At 32.3% G+C, this 27,917-nt stretch overlaps 4 protein-coding genes across 6 annotated transcripts; all 4 read left to right on the forward strand.

Annotated features, from left to right (window-relative positions):
* The first annotated feature begins 648 nt into the window (after positions 1 to 648).
* LOC101492967 (protein YLS7-like) lies at positions 649 to 6,244 on the forward strand. The gene is made up of 4 exons (XM_004495366.4): positions 649 to 929; positions 1,162 to 2,029; positions 4,467 to 4,741; positions 5,046 to 6,244. The coding sequence occupies exons 2-4, from the start codon at positions 1,312 to 1,314 to the stop codon at positions 5,847 to 5,849; spliced, it is 1,797 nt and encodes a 598-aa protein (XP_004495423.1). The 5' UTR covers positions 649 to 929; positions 1,162 to 1,311; the 3' UTR covers positions 5,850 to 6,244.
* Positions 6,245 to 8,297: 2,053 nt separating this feature from the next.
* Positions 8,298 to 13,670, forward strand: LOC101493506 (65-kDa microtubule-associated protein 3-like). 3 transcript variants are annotated; one of them, XM_004495368.3, is made up of 13 exons: positions 8,298 to 8,504; positions 9,187 to 9,277; positions 9,402 to 9,608; positions 10,123 to 10,368; positions 10,490 to 10,699; positions 10,800 to 10,955; positions 11,039 to 11,198; positions 11,294 to 11,445; positions 11,541 to 11,628; positions 12,025 to 12,098; positions 12,239 to 12,313; positions 12,508 to 12,781; positions 12,877 to 13,670. In XM_004495368.3, exons 2-13 carry the CDS (start codon positions 9,206 to 9,208, stop codon positions 13,341 to 13,343), a joined length of 2,181 nt encoding a protein of 726 aa, XP_004495425.1. In that variant the 5' UTR covers positions 8,298 to 8,504; positions 9,187 to 9,205; the 3' UTR covers positions 13,344 to 13,670. The 3 variants fall into 3 exon arrangements, with proteins under 3 accessions (XP_004495425.1, XP_012569851.1, XP_027188966.1); XM_012714397.2 differs by having other exon boundaries at positions 9,190 to 9,277; XM_027333165.1 differs by lacking the exon at positions 8,298 to 8,504 and having other exon boundaries at positions 9,171 to 9,277.
* Positions 13,671 to 15,736: 2,066 nt separating this feature from the next.
* On the forward strand, positions 15,737 to 21,566 carry LOC101493820 (AT-hook motif nuclear-localized protein 7-like). Its single transcript, XM_004495369.4, has 5 exons — positions 15,737 to 16,515; positions 19,191 to 19,264; positions 19,687 to 19,815; positions 20,177 to 20,338; positions 20,830 to 21,566. Exons 1-5 carry the CDS (start codon positions 16,170 to 16,172, stop codon positions 21,175 to 21,177), a joined length of 1,059 nt encoding a protein of 352 aa, XP_004495426.1. The 5' UTR covers positions 15,737 to 16,169; the 3' UTR covers positions 21,178 to 21,566.
* A 1,422-nt stretch (positions 21,567 to 22,988) lies between these two features.
* LOC101494363 (damage-control phosphatase At2g17340-like) lies at positions 22,989 to 27,686 on the forward strand. Its single transcript, XM_004495371.4, has 13 exons — positions 22,989 to 23,303; positions 23,754 to 23,940; positions 24,060 to 24,125; positions 24,372 to 24,438; positions 24,573 to 24,641; positions 25,075 to 25,215; positions 25,557 to 25,685; positions 25,800 to 25,886; positions 26,309 to 26,383; positions 26,502 to 26,579; positions 26,727 to 26,804; positions 27,249 to 27,311; positions 27,410 to 27,686. The coding sequence occupies exons 1-13, from the start codon at positions 23,120 to 23,122 to the stop codon at positions 27,482 to 27,484; spliced, it is 1,299 nt and encodes a 432-aa protein (XP_004495428.1). The 5' UTR covers positions 22,989 to 23,119; the 3' UTR covers positions 27,485 to 27,686.
* The last annotated feature ends 231 nt before the right edge of the window (positions 27,687 to 27,917 follow it).

Consider the following 27,917-nt stretch of genomic DNA (forward strand, 5'->3'; position numbering starts at 1 on the left):
TAAATAATTATTATTTATTGACAGTATAAATTTTTTAATTTGAAAGTGTACACAACAAATTAAACTCACAATTACATTAAAAAAAAAAATACACACAATTATCTCTCCATAGTGTTATTAATAATAACAAATATATTTAAAAAATAACAAAATTTAATAATTTGTATTTGAAGTTTATATTTAAGGAAAAAAAGTTATTAATTAGTATATGAGATAATCTTTTAAGAGACTTTTAAAAGAGTTTATACTCTACACTTGCAAATTAAAAAATTAATTGATCAATCATTGAATGACATGATTTTAACAAATCAGTGTGATTAAGTTATAGATTTAACACCAACAAAATTTTATATTTTAAATTTTTTTAATATGATATAATTAAAAAATTAAAAAATAATTTATATAATTATTTAAAACTAAAACTAATAAATAAATACACAAAAGTTTTAATATATAATATATAAATGCTGATATTAATGAAGATTTGATAGTACGTAAACTCTTTTCTTCTTCTTTAATACCGTAAAATTATATTCTTTTTAAATATTTGTCTAGGATAAGGGTGTAGTAGAACTCTAGAAGAAGTCACCTTCTTTAGAAAGAAGCATATTTACCGTTAAAAAAAAAAAAAACAAGAAGCATATTTTTCCACAAAACAAATGTTTTTATTTTTCTCAAGAAAATAAAAGATGTTCGTGAATTTGTGGTGAGCTTCTTCTTCACACATAAACACAATCTCTCTTTCTTCTCTCTCTCTATCTCTCTCTCTCTCATCACGCCACGCTTCATTCCTTGCAGAACCGACAAGCATCAGAAACAAACAGAAGCACAATTCATTTTCATTCCATCCAAATTCCGCGTCGCATTGGAACATACTATTGCCTACTTCACAAATTTTGATTCGTTCCCTCTTCAGTACGCTCACAAAGGTTTCTTCTTTTCATTCATTCCGTGATCCAAATCGCTTTTTCAATTAATTTCATTTTCTGGGTTTTTCAATTTTTCCTGATGGGTATCTGAATTTCGTAGTTTACGAATCTTCAAGTTATTCGGTCACCAAAAAAAGTGTTATTTTTATTTAACTTTAATTTTTGAAATTTTAACTCATAATAATTTGTTACATTGTATTGATTATTACTTTTATATTATTTAATGTAACAGGGTTGATCTCATCTCAGGCACCAGTTACTTGAATCTCCTACGTGGTTTTCATCACTGAAAGCTGTGTTTTATAATTGACATTTAGATGATTTCTATGTTATTTGAAAGCTTTGATGGTTCAGTGTTGAATGTAGAGGTTAATTGAATGACATGACTTGGGGTACACCAAAAGGTTCTCCCAAAATGTCTTACCATCCAAGGTCTCTTTCTTGGATTGTTGTTTTACTAGGAGCACTTGCAATTTTCTTAATTTATGCTTCTTGTGTTCTTGTGTCATCCCCAGTTGGTTCCACAGTTCATGGATATTTTTATGGTATAGATAGTTCAGAGAAGTTAGATATGTCTGATGCTTCTATTGATCCTCACTTGAGTAAAACTTTAGATCTTGCTGATGATAAATCTTCTTTTGATTCACAATCTTCCACTGGGATTAGTGATAGCACGGCAGAACAAACTGACACTAGTTCAACCCCACAAATAGACACCAGTAAGCCTTCTTCTGCGAAATTGCCAATGAGTGATGGTGTGAGTGAAGCTTCTGATGCAGAAGTTTCTAGGTCGCCTGAACTCGTGACTTCGTTTGGAAATAGCGTAGGTGCGGCCAATACTAGCTTGCCTGATCAAACAATTTCACAAGTTGATTCAACTTCAAGTGCAACTAATCCTGTAGAGTTAGGTGCCGATTCTTCCAATTTGACAGGTAGTGTTAGAACCGAACCCTCTTTTGCGGTTTCGATCGATCAGTCCAGTGCTGTAATTACAACATCGAATGAAAAGTCCATGATTTCTGATAATTCCGCATCAACAGTTGTTCCAGCATCAGTAGAGAAGCCAGACAACGCATCCTTTGCCGATTCGGTTAATTCAGGTTACAGTTGCAATCTTTTCACCTACACTAGCTTGTTTTAAATGCATCATGGTATTTAGTGTTTACCATTCTTGTTATATATAATCAAGAATAACATAAAATTGTTTGTTTTTCTATACTGCACTCTCTTTTGGAAGCACATTATGTGACATAAAATAGTCTCGTTTTATTAATTTTAACTCATTACTTGTTAGGAGCATAGAGAAACTGAAATGAATGGAAGATAGAAAAAATGTAGAGAATAGAAGTGTATTATTGAAAACTGAACTGGAATTGAAGAATACAATTGAACCCAAAAGTTTTCCCTTCACAAAGGATCTCTCTTTTCACTTGTAAGTGCAACTATCAAATTGACATTGCTGTCCCTCCATTCCAATCTTCTATCTTAAGTCTTAACATTACTATTTTGTCTAACTTACCAGTGATCTAGTTAAAACACACATTTAGCTATTTGTCTGCGTAATATTTTCGAAGGAAAAAAATCGAGGGAGAGATAGATTTAGTCTTTTAACACGTGCATACATAGGTAGATTCACACATTTGAAAGATTCGAGTTTAGAGAGAGAGATAATATTTTACAGTGGACAATAATATAGCAAAAGTGATGCTGTTGTCCATATATTTCTGAGAACAGGAATGAAGGCCTGGAATGAGATTCATTGCATCCAGCACTTTAGCTTGATGTTAGTACAATTGTCGAGTAATCCCTCTTTTACTTTGTTCTTCATTTAAATTCTCAATTGGATTAATTAAGTGGCTTGTGAAAATTGTTAGAATTTCTTTTGTATGTTATACGAAGCATAAATCTGTTGTGCTGTGAGTTGGAATAAATGTCGCTATGCCTCAATTCTCAAATCACTGAAGATAGTCTGTATCATTGTATTATGGACCCAACTGTCAATGATATTACTGTAGTATATGATATCACCACTAGAACATTGATTTTTTCAACACAAGGTGATCATGAGGGCTTGTGGTCAAGTGCATCAGATGCAAAACATTAGATTCAACATAACTCATGCAAGCCCACAGAGATTTGTCATTCAGTTTCATCCCCAATTTTTACTTTTTATGGTTACATTGTCATTGTTCTATTTTGGGTGGATTTTCACGTCATTCACTACTTTTCTCCATTTTGAATGGCCTGTTATATATTGATTTTGATGAAAACAAAGAAGGCCAAACACTGGTAGTGGTGAAGTTTTGTATCTAAAGTTTTCACTTGTTATGTGAAAAGGGTCACATTTGTAGCTTTCCTTTTGGTGTGCTGTTCATGGTTGCTTCAAAGGAGTTTCCATGAAAATGGCACTTGATGTTTCACTTTGTGAAGAAAACTACAATTCTCCTATTCCAAAATTGCCTTTGGTCCGTACAAGTCAAGAGATGAAAAAAATTCAACCTATGACTGTTTATGTTCGATTTCCCTTTGACCTTGAATACCTCTTGACCACTAATTCTTGCATAGCTTTCTGGGTTGGGCAAGTAATCTATTGTTACACATGTTTAATTAGCACCAACTTCTCCACAAAAATAGGACTTGCTAAAATATTTCATGAAAAATGAAAGTAAGATCAACTGGAATTTTAGTGTTGTTTGTTTGGTAGTGTGTATGTTTGTTAAGTTTATAAATGTTCGAAGAGTTTTTTTATCAAAACATTACTTCTGTTCCTGTCTTCTGGGATAGATTGTACTTTTGAGTCTGCCGATCCTGTAATCACCATGGCAGGAGTAATGACATGTTAATGTTTAGTTGTTCACTTGTTCACTGTTTCTCGTTTTTTATATCTTTTTTATTTATTTATTTCACTCTCCCTTTTCTGCAATATCTATTTCACATTATTAGAGTTTATTTCATTAATGTGAGCACTGACCACTGGCTATGATAAATTATACTCTATATCATAAAGTACACAAATGTTAACAAAAAAAAAAAATTGCTAAGAACATAATTGAGCTGTTACTAGCAACTAAATCTATGAATTTTAATTTTGTTTTCATACTTCTGAATGGTTTTTAAAGAATTGTACTGGAAATATCTTCATCATAGTAAATACAAAATGAATAAATTGAAATGTGAAACCAATTATTCAAATTTTAAACAAGTTGAATTTAGTAGTTTTAGCTATATGGTCTACTAATTACATATTTGATGTTTAATTAAAATTTATCTTTCTGAAACATACTACAATTTAAGCCCTCCACAATTGAATTTAGTTGGCAAATATGACACAGACGCGCGCACACTGACATGCTCACAAACATGTGTTGCTACATATGTTTGGAAAATTCTCCAAACATATTAAAATTATTAGTAGCTGTATCTTGTTACTAAAAAATTCTTACTGTAAAGAAGTGGCCTTTTTTTAATTATATTGCTTGAAATTACTCTGTATGTCTTACGAGTTTTTTAATTGGTATTTTCCATTCTGTTGTGTAGGCTGTGATCTGTACCATGGGAATTGGGTGCATGATCCATTGGGACCACTATACACAAACAATTCATGTCCTGTATTGACACAGATGCAGAATTGCCAGGGTAATGGAAGGCCTGACAAGGATTATGAGAATTGGCGATGGAAGCCATTTCAGTGTGACATCCCACGGTTTGATCCAAAGAAATTTTTGGAGCTGATGAGAGGGAAGACCTTGGCTTTCATTGGAGATTCAGTAGCTCGAAACCAGATGGAATCAATGCTGTGTATTCTGTGGCAGGTTAATTTTTTTGATTCCCTTATTGATATGTTTTGCATGGAAATTAAAACTATTTCAAGATTATAGAAATATTAACTGTTTTTCTGTAGTCATTGTTGCTGATTATGAACTCCCTAGAAATAGGGCTTGAATTTAAATATTTGAACTTTGAATTATACTAGCTAAGATGTATGAGATCGTCAATTAGGTTATCCACGACATGCATAAGGGTTTTCCATATGCATGTTTGTGTGTGCATGGTGCATGTGATTGAGCATCCATTTTGTCATTGCTAGAGGCTTAACTAAAAATATGGTATTTTCAGGTAGAGGTACCGAAGAATCGTGGAAATCGTAATATGCAACGATATTATTTTAGGTCCACATCTGTAATGATAGTCCGGATATGGTCCTCATGGCTTGTCAAAGTAACATCCGAGCCATTTGATTATGCTCCCACGGGCGTGGATAAGCTCCATCTTGATGCCCCTGATGAGAAGTTAATGGAACACATCCCAAATTTCGACGTGGTTGTCCTTTCTTCCGGTCATTGGTTCGCTAAGCAGTCTGTGTATATCATGAACAATGAGATAGTGGGAGGACAGTTATGGTGGCCAGACAAGTCTAAGCATATGAAGGTCAACAATATTCAAGCATATGGAATATCGGTTGAAACAATTCTTACTGCACTTGCTACACATCCAACTTACAAAGGTCTTACAATTGTGAGATCCTATTCACCTGATCATTATGAGGGCGGAGCCTGGAACACTGGTGGGTCATGCACGGGGAAGGTTAAGCCTGTTGCACTTGGCAAACTCGTAGAAAACGGGCACACAAACACAATGCACGGGCAACAGGTTACAGGTTTTAACCGTGCTGTGGAAAGGGCTACGAATAAATCAAAGTTGAAGTTAATGGACATTACTGAAGCCTTTCAATACCGTCACGATGGTCATCCTGGGCCTTACAGGAGTCCTGACCCAAATAAGATTACGAAACGTGGCCCAGATGGAAGGCCGCCACCACAGGATTGCTTGCACTGGTGCATGCCGGGTCCTGTTGATACCTGGAATGAACTTGTGTTGGAAATCATCAAGAGTGAATATGAAGGTGGAAATGCATCATGAGATTGTTCATTTCAGGAGAAATTACACCCACCTCAGATATGCTTGAATAGCACAAACATCTTTTCAATGACACACCATTTATTTTATTTTACATATTAGATAGAAGGTGTGCGTAATTAAGGGAAGTTGAATGTCTTTCTACAATATAGAGGTGATGAATATGTCATTTAAGCAAAGCATACTTTAGAGGAGGTGGGGGGTGTAATAGTAATATCCTCTTTATTTAATTTGTTTATTTGACAATTAAGCTGCATGTTGTGCTTTGGCCCTCGTGACTCGTGAGGTTGACTTTTGTAGAAATTTGACTTTATATAGAGAGAGATAAAAAAAATAGGGCCCGGTTGTATCTTTTTTTCACAGAATAATAATATATTATAGAGAAATTGATTAATTTATTTTTAAAGATTGGGATGGTAATCTGCTAGCTTATCTAATGCGTTCATGAACAAGTTCGGGTTTTAAACATCATCTTCTTACATTGTGAACTTATGTTTCTTGTTTTTTAGTTGTTACTTTGCTGGTTGTAGTGGTTCTTTGTCACTTGTCACCAAGTAATTTATCATTGGAAGTGTTTCTTTGTCACTAAGGAATATATTGATAAAATTGAAATTTAATGCTGGTATATATGATTTTATAACGGAAACTATCGGATTGATTTTGATTGTCAAGTGATTTTAGTAAAAGCATAGATATGTTAACACTGCAGGATAAAATAAAATGAGAGGATGTTTTGTGTAATATTGATAATAAAGATAAACAAAGTAATTTAAAAATAATTTATTATATATAAAAAGAGATAAAATACCCAGAAATTCTATTATTCTACAATGGTGAACACTTGTCTATATAGTAGTTGAAATTAAAAATTAAAATTATAGTTTTTTTTCTTCTCTAGGAATGATAACCTGATAATTATGTGTTATGTGGCATGTTATTTCAGCGTACCGCATCACATAATTTAGATGGTAAAACGAGAACGGTGACTAAAAGAATAAGAATTTTAAATTACAAAAATACAATTTAAAAATAGTTTTCAAATAACTAAAAACACAAATATTACCATATTGATGTAACTTCTTGTCCTTTTGCACAAATTAGTTGCTGATTTGGTTTTCGTTCTAATGAGTTTCAAAATGAATTTTATTTATGAGTTTCAAATGAGTTTTTTTTGTGCGTTTTATAAGGATATTGATATTGTGTTTGAATGTGTTTTTAGAGATCAAGTTTTTGTCGTTGTGGGAAATTACAAGATAGATGATATGAAGGGAAATAATATAAAAGAAGACTATGGAGAGCTGACTCTTATATATTTAAACAAATCATAACTTAAAAAGTTAACATTCAAACAAAATATCACTACATGTAAAAAAATTAAATGAGAAATGAGTCAAATTTAAAAAATCACAGTGAGTTTTATTTTTTGAGTTAGAAAATTCTTAATAAATTTTATTTTTTAATAAAAGTTAATTACAATAAATTGTTTTTTTATTTTTATAATTTATCATTTGAATATTATTATATGCACGTCAGTGTTGTAAATCATAACTTAAGGTTTACATTGGAAAATGAATTATAACTTAAACACTATTGTAAATAAAATATAATTTAAATGACTAAATCATAAAAATAAACTTAAAAAAATGAAGTTGAAACTCATAACTTAGAGCATCTCTAACGGGAGGATTTACTACAATTATTAAGTCTAAAAACTTAATTTTTTTAGTTTTTTTATCATTGGAGTTTGTCATGATAAAACATAAGTTGTTTATGTAACGACGGTTCATCAATTTTTATTTTTTTATTTTAAAAATCGACAATTTAATCGATTCATAAAATTTTTTAAATTAAAAAATTATAAATTAACATATTTTAAATAATGTAGCATATAATTGTATGATATAAAATAATCTAAATACATTAATTATTCATATCTCATTGATTAAATTATAAAAAGAAAAATCTTTCGAAGTTAAAAGTTAATTTTTTAGAAGAGTTTATTTATGTTAATCATTCTACGACGTCATATCACATATTACGTTATTTAAAATATATTATATATTTATTTTTTAAATAAAAAATAATAATAAATATCAAAATTATCAAATTTAAAAATAAAAATATTAATTTCGTATATTAATAAAAAGAAATGATTAAATTTGTAATTAAAATAAAAGTATAATGTGGGAGTTGGTCATAAAAGACGACACATCTATGTCATGTTTGTTTTTTGTTTTAATTTAAACTCTTCCGCTGCCACCTCAGCCAAACGACTTGTTAAAATTTGAAATTTGAACAATGCATTCCAATGTGTCTATCTCATCTCACTCCTATCTTTTACAAATCCAAAGCCCACCATAGGTCCGCCCGTACATTAATTTTTATTATTTATATTTTCAAAAATTCACAGAGTTGAAATAATGAATTAATAATATTAAATCGAAATCAAAATCGAAATCAAATGCACGTAGAGCGCTCTTGAACCCCAACGGTCACCTTTTTGGTTGAAACGGCTACACTCTCTCATCAATTCAAACTTCAAAACGACACTCTCATCTTCTTGCCAAAATCAACTCGTTCTTTTTCTTCCTAACCTTAACAACACAAACCAATTCTCCGATCTCTCTTTCTCTCTCTCTCTCTCTCTCTGTTTTTCAGGTTAGTACTTCACTTTTTTCAATCTTGCTCCGACAAATCCCTAACTTGGAAATTTCAAATCTCTTTCTAACACCTTCAATTTAATTTCTATTCTTTTTCTACCGACTTTCCAATTTCCTCTTCTCATTCATGTAGCTTCTACCAGCTAAGATCTATATGCCGTTTTTCAGTTCCGATTTAATTCAGGGTTCAATTTATTTATTTTCCTAAACAATGTTTTTTTTTTCTTCTTCATTTAAACATCTGAGAAAATGGCAATTTAGATAATTAATGTAGTATTTCTCTAAATAATCTTTTTTTCCCCAGATCTCATGCCCCCATCATTGTGATAAAGGTGTAGTTTTTTGCCTTTTAGGTTTCACCAGTGTTTGTTCAGTGAAGGAACCGAACAATAGTGACTTTGTATTTCGATATTTACTGTTTTTCTTTAACGAACTTTATCATTATACCACCGTTTCACTATTTGAGCCCTAAAATTACAGAAATGTTGGCCTTCATTTTTTCATTAGCTACGGATTTTACTTTTGGAACCCGATCAAAAGTAAAAAAGTTGCTACTTTTGAACAATTGTTAGTTTCTATGTCTATGATAAGTAAATTTTCCGATTGTAATAGAACGACAGTTTCTGTCATATAGGTTTAGCTTGTTTTATCATTCTGAATTTTGAAGATAATGTGTCCAGCAGATAACGGTACGACGAAATGTCTAGTCCTCAAAATGATCCCCTTTCTCAAGCAGAAACGACATGTGGGTCACTTCTCTATGAACTTCAGGTATCCATTAAGTTTTGCTGCAATTATCTTTTCTGCAATTCTCCATCCACCCACAGAAGGTGGATTGTAAGAGATTATGAAATGTCAGTGAATTTATCGTTGATTGCCTCAACTTATTTATTAGATAATTTGGGACGAAGTTGGGGAGGCTGAGCCTGACAGAGATAGAATGCTGCTTGAGCTTGAACAAGAGTGTCTTGCAGTGTACAGAAGGAAGGTAGATCAGGCAAATCGGTCTAGAGCTCAACTAAGACAGGCAATTGCTGATTGTGAAGCCGAACTTGCAGCTATCTGTTCCGCAATGGGAGAGCTGCCAGTGCACATTAGACAGGTTAGATATTTCAATAACAGCAACAATATGTTCATTTATTGTTTTAGTCTGTGTGTGTTTGCTACCTGAATACCGTGGTAGAAGAGCTTAATTTGAAGTGGTGAGATCAGCATTTATAAATAGCATCCTCAGTGGATTGCCAACTTATTCTAGATGGGGAACATCTTTGACAATCCCTGGAGAGATAACTCGCTAATAGATTGACGGATTTTTCATATGACTCATTCACATCCACATCATGAGTGTTTGGAATCTGTATTGTACAAGGAGACATTGCCCTTGCTAGTTCAAATTGAAAGTTGATATAAAATTGGTCTATTTCCGGCATTATATCCATAGACAGCACACTCATAGTAGTTATAAGCTCCATATCCACATCAAGATAACGGTTGATATAGACACCATCATCAATAGCATAATTTGCTATTTCTTCAGTCTTTTTGTGCCAAGAGAACTTGTTATCCAGTTAGACTATTAATAAGATTGGTACTCTGTCTTGTTCTCATTTTTCTAGTGTGATCAAAATGCTGGAAGCCTAAAGGAAGAGCATGCAAGAATTCTTCCACAGTTGGAAGAGATGAAAAACAAGAAGTTCGAGCGTAGAAATCAATTTATAGAAGTTCAAGAGCAGATTCAAAGCATCTCAATTGAGATTTATGGTCCCAAAGAGTATATTCCTGCCGTTGTAGATGAAACTGATTTATCCATGAGAAAACTTGAAGAATTGCACAGACAACTGAATGCACTGCAAAATGAGAAGGTCAATAATTTACTTCTACCCATATTTTTGTTGCTGTTTCATCAACTTAACAACATTTATTTTTGTGCTCTTTGTCACTATTACTACTTACTAATTATGGCCGTTTGTTCTTTTCATGCAGAGTGATCGCCTAAAGAAAATCCAGGAGCACCTGTATACTTTAAACTCTCTTTGTTTAGTGCTTGGTTTGGACTTTAAGCAGATAGTGCTTGGAATTCATCCCAGTTTAGGAGACTTAGAAGGACCTAAGAGTGTAAGTAATAATACCATCCAGCAACTGGCTGTTGCTATACAAGACCTGCGGGAAGTTAAATTACAAAGAATGCAGAAGGTAAACAATTTAAAAAAAATATATTTTACCACTTCATATTTTGAATTTTGTGTCCTTTCCTCTGGTTGATAGATGTAAATAATTTATTTATGTTTGGCAGCTCCAAGATCTTGCTACAACAATGTTGGAGCTCTGGAACTTGATGGACACTCCTATTGAAGAGCAACAGATGTTTCAAAATGTTACTTGTAATATAGCGGCCTCAGAACATGAAATAACTGAACCAAACACCTTGTCTGTGGACTTCATGAATTGTGTGAGTTACAAGTTACTTGAGGTGTACTATATTTTTTTTCTAATGCGGTTCATAGTTCATGGTGAAATACTAATGCCATGCAGGTGGAGGTGGAAGTATCTAGGTTAGAAGAGTTAAAATCCAGCAAAATGAAGGAGCTTGTACTAAAGAAGAGAACAGAGCTGGAGGAGATTTGTCGTAAGACTCATTTGGTCCCAGAAATAGATGGTGCAGTCGAATATGCAGTTGAAGCTATAGAATCTGGTAACTTTCTATCTATTTTGTTTGTTAGGTATATCAGGACATGATTGCAATTGTTTCTTTTGCACACTTCAAAGTCTGCCTGTTCCTTGATGCAGGAACTGTGGACCCTGCTTGTGTGCTAGAACAGATTGAGCGTCAGGTTGCACACGTTAAAGAGGAAGCTTTGAGCCGAAAAGAAATACTTGAAAAGGTTGAGAAATGGTTGGCTGCATGTGATGAAGAGTCTTGGCTTGAGGAATACAACAGGGTTAGTTGTTTGTATTCTCCTTTTGGCATTTGGGCGTCCATTTTTTCAATCATACTTGTAAAATCAGCTCCCAGTTCATTTTATTCATTTTCCAGGATGAAAATCGATACAATGCTGGGAGAGGCGCTCATCTTACACTCAAGCGCGCTGAGAAAGCTCGTGGCCTGGTTAACAAAATTCCAGGTATTCATAGATCTTAATTGTTACGCATGCATATGTCATGGCCCAATATACATACATCAAACTTAATCACGAATCTGCATGCACAATGTATCGTGTGTTTACATTATAGTGCAATGTGTGTCTGACTTAATTTTATATGGTGCTTCCGCAAAGGTGCCAATTTGTATGTGAAGTTATAATTCTTATATTAATATTCTGACTTTGCTTGTGAGTTCCAAGTATATGGAATAGTGAACAACAGTTTGGTTATTTCTATGAATGATATAATTTTTGTTCACTATAACTTCATTTCTATTTCTTTGCCAAGCTATCTGCTTGTGCTTCTTGCGCAAAACTTTCGTTTTTCTGTATCAATATTTGGTTGTGGTTGTAATATGTTTCCCTTTTTGTATATAGCAATGGTAGATGCCCTGACTTCGAAAACTGTAGCATGGGAAAAGGAAAATGGTGTTGGGTTCACATATGATGGTGTAAGTTCTCTCTCTACGAGGCCTTCTAAGTCTCGTAGTGAATGTTTGGACTTTTTTTTCTTATTAATTATTACTGTCTTTTAGTTGGTTGCTCAAGTAAATCTGCTTCAAAATGATTCGCCTGTTTTTTGGTATTTTAGATTCGTTTATTCTCAATGCTTGAAGAGTATACTATATTACGACAAGAGAAAGAGCAAGAACGCCGTAGGCAGCGGGTATGGTCTTCTTATTTCAATTTAATAGGCATTCCAAATGAATTCTGCTTACCAAACCCAAGTATTGTCTCTTACACTTTTTTTAAAAAAAAAAAAATCCAACCAACATTTTATTGATCTGTATATCCTTCAACAAATTGATGTTTTGTGCAATTTCTTCAAACGTGTTACACTGTTATTTTTCTGTTTTATAGGATCTGAAGAAGTTGCAAGGACAGATGATAGCAGAACAGGAGGCACTATATGGGTCAAAACCAAGCCCTTCAAAACCCCAAAGTGTAAAGAAGGGATCTAGGATGTCAACCGGAGGTGCAGCTAGTAGAAGAGTCTCTCTTGGTGGAGCAATGCTTCAGACTCCAAAACATGATTCAAAAGCTACTACTTCGCGTGCCATGAGAAAGACCGACAGAGTGCATCAAATTGATCAACTAAGTTACCTGGATGATGGTGTTTCCTGTTTATCATCAGGTATAACTCATACACACACATTCTCATATTCTCATGCACCATATGGATTTAGAACTCTAATGAGCGTTTTTTCTTCTTTTTTTCCCTATGTGCAGCTCGAAGAGGATTGGATATTGCTGGTATTCCTACAAAAAAACAATCATTTGGTGCTGCTAGTGCTCACGGCATAGAATCTCCTATGACAAGACAACCCTTTTCTCCCATCTCATCTAATGTATCATCAAAAGCAAATGTGGCAAATGGCGCAAATGAACTTGGTATACAGAGCGAGAAGTTGCAGAAAACAATGCCACTTACCAATGTGCCATTCACTTCTCCCTGCAAGGCAACAACTGTGGTTGATGAAGAGAATAGAACTCCCAAGGCAATGCCTATTCCTGTCCCTGCAACACCTTCAACCATATCAGTTCCAATGAATATGGTCTTGACTCCAGTTCCTTCATCAGTTTTGATGAATGTGAGCATGACTCCTGTTCCCTCTCCAGCTCCTTTTGGCCGCGACTTGGGCCAAGAGATTGAATATTCCTTTGAGGAAAGAAGACTCGCTTATATGTTAGCATGATTATGAAGTGTACCTGTGATGGATAATCATAAGTCAACTATAATTGGCTAAGAGATTATGTTTTTACCTGTGATGGATAATCATAAGTCAATTGTAATTGGCTTCCTGATTGTGTACATTACCAGAATTGAACTTAGATTAGGATGTGGAACAATCTTATTAATGAGATTTTGCGGTCTAATGCGATTTGTTTTTAATTTCTTTCCGATTACTTCATCTGGAAATGGTCCACTTTTTATGTATTGGATCCATCCATATGGATAATTATTGTTAGTATTTTGAATTTGAAATTTTTCATCAAGTATAAGCCTTTTATGATTGTAGTTATCCTCAAGTAACTTTTAAATCAACTCATCATTCTCTAGCTTTTTCTTTTTGTGCTGCCACTTTTCCGACATTATAATCCAAATTACTTATTGATTTCAAGGTTAAAATTACTCAAGTAATTTATGTTTGGTTAAAATTACTCTTACTTGTCATTAATTATAAGTGTGTATACTAGTAATATAACAAAAGCTATAACCACTAATTTTATGAAATTAGAGTTACTCTTCTTAATACCAAATATACACTCAACATGTATTGGAATTTATGATAACAAATAATTTCTTTAACCTAAGATATATTTATAGTGTGGAAGCTAGAGATAGCGATTTTTAATGAATGTGTAGGGTGTATTTTACTAAGGTGATATCAAATATTGTGATTCAGTTTCACTGATTTATTTTTTAAAATTTGATCCGATTTAACTAAATACGTCTTAGATTGGATCAATTTTTAATTAATCTAAATTACAATTTATTTTCTATTAAAAATACTCTTTTTATTTTCTATTAAAAAATATTATATTTATCTATTGTCTTATGTCTGTCTCCGTACCCTCTTTCTATTGTTTTATATCTGTCTCCCCTATCTCTCTGTTGTCTTGTGTCTCCTCTCTCTCTTATATCTCTCCCGTGTAGTCTCTTATGCCTCCCTCTCTCTTTTATTCTATATCCTCTCATCTCTCTCTCTATCTTGTCTCTCTGTTTCTCATCTCTTATGTGTATCTCTACTTTATCATGTTGTTTCTCATCTCTTATGTGTATCTCTACTTTATCATGTATATCTCCCTCTCACTCTCTTATCTTTCTATCTCCCTCTTATCTTTCTCTTTTCTCGTTACTACATATCTCGCTTTATATATATATATCTGAGATATTTTTGATAAACACAAAACTTAGTCATAACATTTAGACGTATTCACAAGAAAAAAAAAATAAATTATATATATTTTTAAATACTTTTTATTTGAGACCTTAAAAATACAAGTATTTCTCTCATTTTATCTACCATTTTTCATTTATCTATCTCTCGTATAAAATAAACAAAAACACACTAGTCACCTTACCACTTATTCCACCGTAAAGGTAGGGGTCCATTTCCGTCTAAATCCTTAGTAAAATGTCCAAATCCAATGGGCTCATTTTTTCTTGGTGTTTTTATCATTCATTTTTTCCAATTGGCTCAAACCTATTTTTTTTTCTCACCCAAATCAAACATGTTATCAGCAAAAAAAAAGCTTGGTAAGTGTCCATTGTGACATTATAAAGACACATAATAAAGCAAAGGTTTTGTGCATCATAATTAACTTGATGAATATAACAGGACTTGTTTGCTAAATTTCAACACAATTTTATGTGAACCATGATATCATCATCCTTTTTTTTCATGCGTTTTTATCATCCTGATTAATATTATTACATTTAAAAGTGTCTAGCTAAACAAAATTATTAAAAATTAAAAGGAAAAAAATAATATAAAAGTAAAATATCCAAAAAGTGGAGTTAGAAGAAAGCGAACAAAAAGAAAAACCACGCGTTTACATTAAAGTGGCATGTTCCGTAAATTCACGAAACCAAGAGGGCATATCTAATTTTAATATTTTTTCCTTAAAAATTAATCTATTTGAGTTTCTTGGTCAACTTTAATTTAATTTAACTGAAAAGACAAAGAAGTTGTCAGTAGTTGGGAAAATGTAATGGTTCCATTCTTAGCTAGCTTTACAGCTTTGAATATTTTTTTAAAAGAAAAACTTTAAATAAATAATAAATAAATGCCATTTATATTAAAATAATGCAATTTCTTTCCTTTTCAAAAATGCAACCTATTTTTTTAATGTATTCAAATTAAGTATCTGCATTCACAGTCATTTATTAAATCAACTTTATTAAATTTCCAAGACGGACGTGAACCATTTTCTTAACCAAAATTTATACTTTCAATTTTGGAATTAAAATAATAATTCATAATTAAAATCCGAATATTTAATTACTTTATTTTAATAATTATTTAATTTTCCAAATTTTTTTATCAACTTTATTTATTTACTCAACCTTTTCCAGCAAAACCCTAAATTCACAAATCATTTGTGAGATTTTCTGAACTAGTGTTTGTATTTTTTTTCTTTGTAATTGTAGAATTTTTGGAAAAATTCTGTGTTAATTTCAAAGTTTTCTGTGTTCTTAACAATGGTGCAGATTTGAGCTTACAGTACTGCGATTTTCTCGGGGAAGAAGCTAAACTGTTCCAAATTTTCAATTCCATTTCTGGGTCTTCATTTTTCTACAAATTCATACCCAAAAAATAGTGTTTTTTGAAGTTGACTCGTGATTTTAAAATTTTCTTCACCTAAATCTGTTTTTTGAAGTTAATTTTTACCCCTTTTGAAAAATTTCATATTTTTGGGCTGATTTAGTTGTGAAAACGTTTGAATCTTCAATGGGTAGGGTTTAAGAAAAATTAAAAGGTTTTGGGGTGTTTAAGTTTTCTTTGATTTGCATAAAAATGGAGGAAAGAGAGAATTTTGGTGGTGGGAATGCAGTGGTGGGTGGTGAGGTCCCAGTGAGCTTCCACGTGGCACCAAGGATTGAAAACAACTTGGATTTTTCCATGGCAACGGTTCCGGCATCGTCGCCGGCGATGAAGAAGAAGAGGGGTAGACCAAGGAAGTATGGACCGGATGGCAAGGCTGTTCCGGGGGCTGTGACGGCGCTTTCACCGATGCCGATTTCATCGTCGATTCCGTTGACCGGTGAATTCTCTGGTTGGAAAAGGGGTAGAGGGAGACCTGTTGAATCTATCAAGAAGTCATCATTGTTTAAGTATGATTTTGAAAGTCCAATAGGACCAGGTATTGTTATTTATAGTCCTCTTGATCTTTTGAATTTCAACTTTGAAATTGTTTTGAAGCCTTTAATTTTAGTTAGTAGTATTTGTGCTTCGTTTTTTAAAATTTGTTGTTTGACTGTTACTTATGTTGTTAGATTTTGTTTTTACTGTTACATTTGCAGTTTTTGAGAAATGAAAATAGCTCTTGTCATTTTGCTCTTAAAATAGAATTAGAGGAGTAGCATAATTGATTTTGTTTGGTTTTTTTTTTTCTTTTCATTTTTTCTTTCTTTGGGTTCTAATTGATATGGAGGTAGTTAATTTCTCTGATCTTTGTTTTTATTGTGTGGTTAAGTTTCTAGGATTGGATTTTTGCTTTTGTGAAAGAGTTTATATTTGTGGGGGTGGGGGAGTGGACCCTTTAGCTGAGATTCCTTTTCAGATCTGAATACAAATTGTGAGGTGTATGTGGATATTTTTTGTGGTTGAAAGTGAGGTTGTTTTTTTGTTAAAGTTTGTGCTCCTTATTTTCTTTTATGAGAAGAAGAAAAGGAGTACATTATCTGACTATGGAAATTGTTAGAGTAAATTAAGGGACCAGCTAGAATGAGTCTAATAGTTGTCAACTAGAACTGGTCTAAATCTAATCTAATAGTTAATTTTAACAACTTATAACTAATTGCCTTGTTGGCTGAATTGTATATTGGGTAGCAAAATAGGAACTTCAATATGAAACATTTCCTAAATTTTAACTTACCTATTTTTTATGGATGTTAAGAGTGTTCTCTTATTTTTTGGGTCAACTATTAAGCGTGTTCTCTTAGAATCAATATTTCAGTCAAATGCATTGAAATGTATTTTAAAGCTTGCATAGGAAATTTTTGGTCGGCTATATTATAGGGTATGTTTGGACGGAGCAAATTAGAAAAGGTTATTGATAGACCTTTCTTTGTGAGGGAGAGGAGCTAAAAAATGAGGGAAATTTAATGAGATTATTTAAAACTCTCCCTTATTTGTTTTTTTTGAACATTCACATGTTCTCCCAATTTTATGGCATAGTTATCAATCTGGGATATCAATGTAGAACGGGTGACTCCAAATATGCTAAGCGGTAAGACCGCTTTTCTGAATTTCTTAAATAAGTAATACGATATATATATACATATATATATATACAAAATCAATTAAATACTCATATTTTATGGTCTTAATCAAAATATAGGAGTAAATAACAAAAAATAGTCACAAGGCAAAAAAGGTTAAGCATCTAAAGGTTTAATGTAACTAAACATTAAAATTTGATGTTTATATCCCTATATTAGAAGAAAACCCTAAAATCTATTATGTACAGATTTACTTCATATGCAATATCGATGTATATATTTTTTACATTGTCAATCAATCATTATTATCAAATCATTTAAAACATTTGATTTTAATTATAACTACTTTTAAAGTTTTACGTATGATTGATTGTGGTGTGTTAATAGTGTAAAACTTTTTCTATTGATATTGTATTAAAATTAAATTTGAAATATATTCCGTCAAAAACCCTAAAATATCCCTAATATTAAGTTGTTTTCTGATGCATTTTGCTGCTGGTTCCACTGCCATTTTGGCCTCTAAAGCAGAACCAACAGTCAATACAGCAAACAACACCCTGCTACATACTTTCAATATCAGCCAGTGGCCGCTATACTGGTCTATTTGTTGTCTTTTAAAAATTTAAACAATTAAGCGAAGAGAAGGGACATAAAATAATTTTTTAATCATGCATTTTCTTCCCCTTTCATATGTTTGTTTGGTTTCCCATTTCTTTATGTTTCAACATCCAAGTAGTCCCTGAAGTGCAGGATACATTTCACATCATGAGTTGGACGATGTGAACATTGATGAATTGTGTGTTTTTTAACTCAGTAGACAACATTCATGTGCTACGTTTAGCTTGCAAGTGAACATGCCAACTTAGCAACTTCTATATCTGAAAAAGATTTGGGTTCTTGAATTGTTTAGCAGGATTAGCTCTATTTGTCTTTGAGGGTTATAATTGAAGGTCTAGAAAGCTATAAAGTATGGAAAACTAAATTATTTATGGACTTGATTATGTGGATTCTGGGTAGCTATAGTTATGATATCTTGTGCACTATGGCATATCATAGGGTTAGAACTTCATAAGCAACACACATAAGAGAAAACCATTCATTGTTTTAACTAATGACATTGTTTATCCAGGGTAATAAAGAATCTGAAATTAGGGCTATAATTGAGTGGCTAATTTTCTACTCCCTCTGTAGCAAAATATAAGAAAAAAAGTATATGTATTTAATCCATGTTGGGATGCGTGTGAATGTTCAGTGAGCTGTCTAATTAAATAAATTAATTGCGGTGGACGTAAGACATCAAATGTGGCTTAACAAATGAATCTTCATGCTAAAAATACTTTATACTTTATTTTTTGTTTCTATTAAGGAAGCCTCTTGGGAATATTTCATATTCCATCAAATCTACCTCATCCTTTAAAAGGTGGATCTGACTGAATGATTCATAAGCTTTTTTTTTTCTTTTTGATTTTAAGGATTGCTTTTATATAAAGAACTGCTTGTTGCTTTGTTTCTATTTTTGTGAAATTAAAAAGGAAGTTCCTCTCTGGACTTTCATTAATACATTGTTTCATTTTATGTCTATCTTTATATAAAGGTATAGGTGAAGGAATTGGTTACTCTGTAGGTGCAAATTTCACGGCTTATGTGCTAACAGTGAATTCTGGCGAGGTAATCTCTTCATTTTCTTTTAGGTCTATATCATGCAGTTTAATTAGAACAATACTATAGTCTACACCAATCAACTTATGTATGTTTGGATGAATGCCAAACACAGTGAATTTCTTGCATTTTTCATATGCTTAAAGTGAAAATTTGTAGAGATAACTCAAATATGTTTGAATTATGAATATAAACATTAACTTGTTACCTTTTTTATACTGATGAAGAAATAAACTTATTGCAATATGCAATAATGATGTGACATAGCACATATGTTATTTTACAGTTGTATGGATCTAGTGGCCAACTGGCGTGTATCTTGTCATATTATTATTGAAGTAAATTATTGATCATAGATTGTAGTTTTTGAATTTCATTTTTGGTTGTTCACGTGTTCATTTGTGTTTGTGATTTTCTATGTTCTGTCTCAGGATGTTACTATGAAAATCATGTCATCCCAACAAGGATCGCGTGCTATATGCATTCTCTCTGCAACTGGCACAATTTCAAATGTTACACTTCGTCAACCGTCTTCTTCAGGGGGTACTTTAACATATGAGGTGAGTTCAATCTTGTGTCATCTGCATAATAAAAAAAGAAATAGTTCAGTCATTTGTTTCTCTGAGATTGGAAAGTACGGATCGTAAATGCCCTTGGTTTATATGCATCCCCGTCTTTTTTGTATTCTATGTATTGATTCTAGATATTACCATTTATGTGCTGCATTTTTCTACTTTAGAAATGGATGCATGAACTGCAGATTATTCAAATTTCACCATAAGCATGACTATAATAACATTTATTATATGATTCAGCATCTGTTGCAAAATTTTCTGTAATGGTAGATGTTATTATTAGACAATTCATGTCCTTAGTGAATGGATTAAGTATGTTCATACTTCACGCCGTGTGCTTTTACAGGGACGATTTGAGATTCTTTCCTTGTCTGGGTCCTTTATGCCAACCGATAATGGAATTACAAGAAGCAGATCTGGTGGGATGAGTGTCTCTTTGGCAGGTCCAGATGGTCGAGTATTGGGTGGTGGACTTGCTGGTCTGCTTATAGCCTCTGGTCCTGTGCAGGTAAACCTCAGGAGTATGCTTGATAAAATTACTTGTGAAATAGCTAAACTTGGGTTTTCTAAACTTTGTATAAAGAAATCAGATAATATTATTGAAAATGCTGGTTGTTCAATTTGTTCCAATCATCATAAATCAAGTTTTAATATATTAAGGCTTTGTTTGAATAAAAAGTTCAACTAAGTGCTTATAGCATAAGAGCTTATATATAAGTGTTTATTTGTAAGCAATTTCTATAACAAAAAATAAAATAAACTATTTTTATATAAGCTTATAAAAATAAGCTATAAATTGTTTTCGTAAACTATTATGGAGAGCTTATAGGAATAAGTTGTTTCTATAAGCTCATCTAAACAGTCTCATAAATACTTATGCGAGTAGATAAACTCAAATAAGCCAATCTGAACAGACCATAAGTTTGTACATCAACACAGTCTTTAATAGAAATTATTATGAATTTTATTACGCATTTGGCTGACTATCTTGTCCATTAGGTTGTTGTGGGGAGTTTTCTTCCTGGTCACCATCTGGAACACAAGAACAAGAAGCAAAGGGTGGAGCATAATATATCAACTACAATCACTCATAACCCTACTACAATCACTCATAACCCTACTATAATCACTCATAACCCTACTACACATGTTAATCATCATATGCCAAATGAGGAAATAAAATTAAGTTTTGGTGGAGTGAAGCCTATTATGACACCTGTTGCCTTTCATGGAGAGAATATCGTTTCTTTCAACAACAACAATGTTCAAGACTCTAGAAACTCATCTGCTGATGACAGAGATCCTTTACCTGAAAAGGAATCTAACCAAAGCCAATCAACTGCTTGATGATGCAACATATTCACTGTGAATTATTTGGTGTTCTGCAGAATCAACCTCATTTAGGCACACTCATGCTGTCAAAATTTAACTTACCAAGGAGAGAGAGTGTCAAAAGTTGCAATCTTTAGTGGTAGGTGTTAGTTGGGAAATGTGTTTGTTAGTTATCCATGTGGTTGTTTTTTCCTCTGATGTATCTCTAGTGTTGTTTACTGATTATTGTAGTAATTAGATGATGTAGGATACATGTTGTGCTATTATTTTTGTCCTTGTTTACATTTTATATATGGATATGTTATAATTATTAAGTGTGAGTGGATGTGATGTGAACTGGAACTTCAAAAAATTTATTCTGTTGTGAAAGAAGAATTTGCATATCAGCTTCTTAGCTTTGCTTACCTTCTCTTGTTGGTTAAGGTCACTTTGTCTTATTTGTTGACTCAAGAAAAGGTCACTTTGCCTTGTTATAAATTGCTACTCCTTATAAACTCAAATATAAGAAGAAAAAAAGTTAGTCACAGTTGTTAAACTGAAATATAAGCAAAAATTAATTAATTTTATCTCATTTAGTGTTATTATTAGGAAAATATTCTTTAATGTAATAAGTTAACATATAAAAATAAAGGATAATTGAGAAAATATAATTTTTTTTACTACACCACAAAAATCAGTTAACTACTATTTTGAACTGTTTTCTTTTAACAAAAGCAGGATTAAGTCATTAGAGTCGAGAATATCAATGAAAAATCTAGGAATTCGTTAAACCTGTGGCCACACGAACTAAAGAATGAAAAACCCCACTTGTTAGACTCCAAATCAGTTCAAACATGAGACCTTGTGAAAGAGGAAAAAAAGCAGATGTCTACTCTTTGAAAATATAACATCGAAATTAGAGTGTAAAAAAAGAGGACATTGAAACTAGGAACATCAGTATAAGTAATATTGTGTTGTGTGTTTTATTTTTAAATTATTCTTATTTTCTTTGTATTTATGATAATGAGTAGTTTGGTAAAATAACCATTCTCTTTTATTCATTGAAATTGTCAACTGCAACATTATTTTGAGATAAATAAAATATAATTTATCATTCGTTTAAATGATTTCTTCTCCTATTCTCAATGCTCTCTGAATTGACCAATTTAGATGTAACTTTTTTTTTATTATCAAAATACATATTTAAATATGTTAATTGAAGCGTTTATAAGAACGAAAGGCCAAAGATGCCACACTAAAAGTCCAAGTCAAAGTGTATTAGCCATCCGAAATCCATTTTGAAGTTGCTAGTAATCCATATGCCCCTTCTATTGAGCAAGCACAAGGCAGCCTTATCATCATCCATAATAGAAATATCAATGCCAACATGATCGGTCTCTTGGAAAACAATGAATCAACAAGTTTGAAGGTTTCAAATGATAAAAAGTTTAATTTTTTATTTATTATCAGTGTAAAGTCAGTACATCAAAACTAATTTTTAGAAATAATTATAACAAAAATTAACAGCGTAAAAATTCTTAATTCGACGGCGTATAAAATTATGTTATATATATTATTGTATTGGTGAACTAGATACTCCTTTTTCACATTTAAAAATTAAACCTACTAGTTCTTTTTTTAAATTTATAATCATATTAATTTTAGAGGTCTGTATTATGAATTTCAATGAAAAAGAAGTAGATGCCTTAAACACACTCTGATATTTTCCAAGCGAACCACAACAGAAGCCTATGCCAACATGAGAAACATATAACATATTATTTGATTCCAGTCATGTGATAATCCTATCACAAAATATATGGCTTTCCAATGTAATCCTATCTCTAATTAATACACACCACCAGAAATTTGTTTTCAATTAATTAATTCAGCCAAATAGAAATTGATTCATATGACAAGTATTAAATATTTTTGAAATAAAACTTTTTTACCTTGCCTTATAGTGGATGTAGCTTCAATGGGGACAGTGAAACCATTTAAAATATCACCAACAACTCTCACTCATAGAGCTTTGTTCTCAATCTCATGTTGGAACATTCCTTCATCATTGTCCTTTTATTCATATGCTGTTTCTTTTACCCTCTCAACAACCTGCAGGGCTAAGTCTTGCATACAGGCCAACCACCTCTCCAAAACACTAGGTAATTAAAGTACTCCAAAATTCATTTATTCATGTTATCATGGTTACATTACATGCATATTAATATATGTATATATGTTACTATTCTTCATAGAAGCCATTCATGAGAGAAACATAGAAAAATATAATGTGGAAATTGTATTGATAATGAAAATGATTGATTCATGAAGAGTTACAATAAGACTAATATATTGTCAATGAGTTCAGCTAACAAGTGTAACTAACTTGTTTATCTAATAGTGTATGTCTGATGTATGACAAAATGTCACATTGAAAATTTTAAAGTAATAACTTGGTAATTTTTTATTTTATTTTTATAATTAACTTGGTAATATTACTTACGCCAATATGTTCCATTGCACTTAGCAGTCTTTTGTTATTACCCTTTCTTTATGAGTAAATTACATTGTAACTCAACTAACATATAGTGTATACACACACACACAAACAGAAGAAGAAGCAATGGAGAGTAGTACATCACACCTGATACGATTCCCTTTGTTGAAGATAGATACTGATACTACCGATTACAAAGCATGCACCATTCCTTGGAGATTACCTTCTGATGATCCAAGTATCCCCACTCCCACTGAGTTATCTTGGATTAATCTCCTATACAGTGGTATCCCCTCCTTCAAGTATGTTCTCTCTTCATTGTATTTTTATCTAAACAAAATTGGGGCATGTGGTTCAGCATTCTATTATTTATATCAATGTTTCTTCGTTTATATCAATTTTTAGCTTTGATTTGGTACAGGAAGCGTGCTGAGACTGATACTTCTGTTCCTGATGCTGCAAATAAAGCTGAAATTTTTGCTCAAAGGTTAGGTGCTCTCTTATTACTTCATTCTTCTTTTTTTGTTCACTTTGAGAGGTTTTTTTCATCAGAGACTTAAGATTTTTTTACCTTATTTTAGTTATTAACAGCTTCAGTATACTTTTTTAGAAATTATTAGGAAGACATATGTTTCTTATGAATATCAGGCTTGTACTTTCGTTATCCTAAGTATGTTCAAATTGTTGTTAATTGCAATATTGCATCTTCTGTTGGTTCATTTCCTTCAAAAAGGTATGCTAAAATACTTGAAGATTTGAAGAAAGATCCTGCAAGTCAAGGCTACCCTCTTGATATCCTTGTATGTTCTCTACCTAAAGTTATTATATATGCAAAGGAGAAGAATAATAAAACATAAAATGTTTTCGTAGATGCCTGATTTCCCCCTTCTGTGCATTTCTTCATTTCTCATTATTTTTGAGGTGCTGGTTCTAGCTTCTATGCAGACTTCGTGAGCAAGTCCTTAGAGAACTTGGATTCAGAGATATCTTCAAGAAAGTCAAGGTAAGTTTAAGCGAACAATCTGTGGTGCTATGTGTTAAATGCTAATACTATTAAGCTCAAATGTGGAAGAATAGCAAGTGTATATTATCTGATTATAAGGGTTGAAATAATCTAACATCTTACATCAAGAATATAGAGAAATTTTATCGCATTCTTTTCATTAATTTTGTTGGCCAAAGTTGAACAAATTTAACACTACTACTTTTAAATGTCATTCACAGTGCTGACAATCGTGGATCACTGAAAAAAGCGGTTTATTCAAATTCCGTTACGCAACAGTGCTGTAGCGTCGCTATAGCAGTTATTTGTTGTAACTCTGATATGCTATATTGCTATAGCCTGTATTTATATGAGGGAGGTGGAGGGTTATCATGACTGTCAATAAATCTCGTAGTCTTATTTTTTGTAATTCCTCTGTGATTGAATGCAACAGGATGAAGAAAATGCAAAGGCCATCACCCTATTTGAGAATGTTGTTCAGCTTAATGATGCCATCAAAGATGAAGGCAAGCGCCTTGAAAATTTAGTTAGAGGAATTTTTGCAGGGAACATATTTGATCTTGGTTCTCCCCAAGTAGGTTGATTTTTTACACCTAATTTTGGTTACTTCTGGCGTAATGATAACAATTGATTAACGAAATGATAGTCTAGTCAGCTTTAGTTCCATGCAGTATGGAAGTATTATGTCTAATTATCTTTAATATGTTGAGCCTTTGTTACCTTCAATAGGCAATTGGTATTACTCTTGGCTAGTTGCTTATTAGTTTTATTCACTTATTCTCATTGTCTTACCCCAAAATGCTTTAATTTGAATACTAGAATGCAGTTCTTTATTACAATCATATGCCAAAGGTTGAAGGGTTATAAGTAGTTTTAGTTGATGGGTTACTTTTTTCTTCCATTGATTTCTTGAAGCTTGCTGAAGCTTTCTCTAGGGATGGAATGTCGTTTTCGGTTACTTGTGAAAATATTCTCCCTCGACCTTGGATTATTGATGACCTTGACACTTTCAAAATGAGATGGAGCAAGAAGTCCTGGAAGAAGGCAAGTGTCATATAGCTAAAGAAATATACAGTTCTTATGAGTTATGATGCATTTTCTGTCTTATGGCCTATTTTGTCCGAGTGACTGTCATAATCAATTTCTTTGTCATGGCAGGTTGTCATATTTGTTGATAACTCTGGTGCAGATATTATTTTGGGTATTTTGCCACTTGCAAGGGAGCTCCTTCAGCGTGGGAGTCAGGTTTGCATGCTTTAATTTATTCTCTTTTAACAGTGTTTTCTGGTCTGGAAGTGTGAAACTTATTGCCATAACAAAGTTACATGTTCTTTTGTTGAAGTGTTTTATGTAGACATAGACAACAAGTGTCGAACCACATAAATTATGTGGTTTTTTTCCTCATATGATGTGTTTTACTTGTTTTGTGTGGGCAATTTTTGTGTTTTAGCAGTGGGAGAAGAAAATGAGGAGGATAATGGTAGCATTTAGAGGAACTATAGATTTTGTAAAGCTGTTTTAAGTACTTTAATATGATCCACTGAACTCTTATTTGTGGATGACATGATTCGTAGTCCATTTTAACCTTTGAAATAGAATTGCTTTTCTTGTGTAGTTCTTATGTTCTCCTCTTTCAACATATTTTACTAATGCTGTTTTGAATGCAGGTTGTTTTGGCTGCTAATGACTTACCTTCTATCAATGACGTGACTTACTCTGAGCTAATTGAAATTATATCAAAGGTAACACTGAATCATGTTAGTATTTGTTTTAAAACAAATGTCAAAGGTAACACAAATTAATTTCAACAAATGTTTGTTAACCATAGTTCTTTCCTAACTTTGTCATGTTGGTTGTCAGTTAAAGGACGAAGAAGGACGTCTCTTGGGTGTCAGTACTTCAAATCTTTTAATTGCCAACTCTGGAAATGATTTACCTGTAAGATCTAAATAAAAAATATTTTGTTTGTTATATTTGAAAAATTCTGGTTTTCTTTTTAGTTTATGGCCTTTATTGTGAAATCATTGACTTGCATGTTATTACATGATTGCGTGTTTCTTTGTTGTTTTGTAAAATGCGTTGAAGGTTATTGATCTTGCAAAGGTGTCACAAGAGCTTGCTTGCCTAGCCAGTGATGCGGATCTTGTCATTTTAGAAGGGATGGTATAAGTTCTTCCTTTAACAATGCATGATTCTCTTATATAGACAATGTAGGATCTCCTATATAGGCTCTGTTTGGATAAATAGCTTACTTAAGCGAGCTGATAGCATAAGAGTTTGTCATGTAAGTTTATGTATAAGCTATTTCTTTACAAAAGATAAAATAAAGTCAAATTGTTTTTATATAAGCTATAAGTTGTTTTTATAAACTACACTAGAGAGCTTATGATAATAAGTTGAAAACAACTTATGTCAGTAGATAAGCTCAAATAAATCAATCCAAACAGTCATAGTTCATTGATTGGACAAGTTGTAACTAAGCTCTATTGCTGAGTTCTCACTGTCTTCAGTTCTTCCTCCAATGAGGCCTATACAGTTACTCACTAAACCTTGTCACACATTGGAGTGCCTAGTAAACTTTAAACATTGACAAATTTCTTATGACAGGGTCGTGGTATAGAAACAAATCTCGATGCTCATTTTAAATGTGATTCTATCAAGATTGCAATGGTAATACTTTTTTTATCATTCTTTTAACTTGCTTCTTAAAATATGGGAAATTGAATACTGATGATGTTATTTTCTTTGTTGTTATTTTTCATCTACAGGTGAAACATCCTGAAGTTGCTGAATTTCTTGGGTCACGGATGTACGACTGTGTAATCAAATACAATGAAGTTTAGAGCTTATAGTTGAGACTGATTCCTTTAAAGATAGAATTTTCATTTAAGAGTTTGTTCTCCAATACTATTTGATCGTCTACAGAGTAATTTTTTAATTGGAAAGCTGAGAATTTCATGTGCCATTGAGAATTAAGAATTTAATATATGTTGTCTTAGGAACAAGAGGATTCTTGAATGAGTATGAGTTGTGTGTATTTCTTCATTCTTTTGATGAATTTGTTTGATTATCAAGGGATTGCCAAATTAATTTTAGCCAGAAGGATTATTTCAACAATTTACAAGACTCTAGTAACTCATCTGCCGACGATAGAGATTTTTAACCTGAAAAGGACTCTAACTTAAGCCAATCAAGCGCTTGAGTGCTACATGTTCACTTTGAATTAATTGGTATTCTGCAGACTCAAGCTCGTTTAGGAACACTCGTGCTTTATTT

This window comes from Cicer arietinum, chromosome 4 (assembly GCF_000331145.2).
Source record: "Cicer arietinum cultivar CDC Frontier isolate Library 1 chromosome 4, Cicar.CDCFrontier_v2.0, whole genome shotgun sequence".
Taxonomy (NCBI): Eukaryota; Viridiplantae; Streptophyta; class Magnoliopsida; order Fabales; family Fabaceae; genus Cicer; species Cicer arietinum.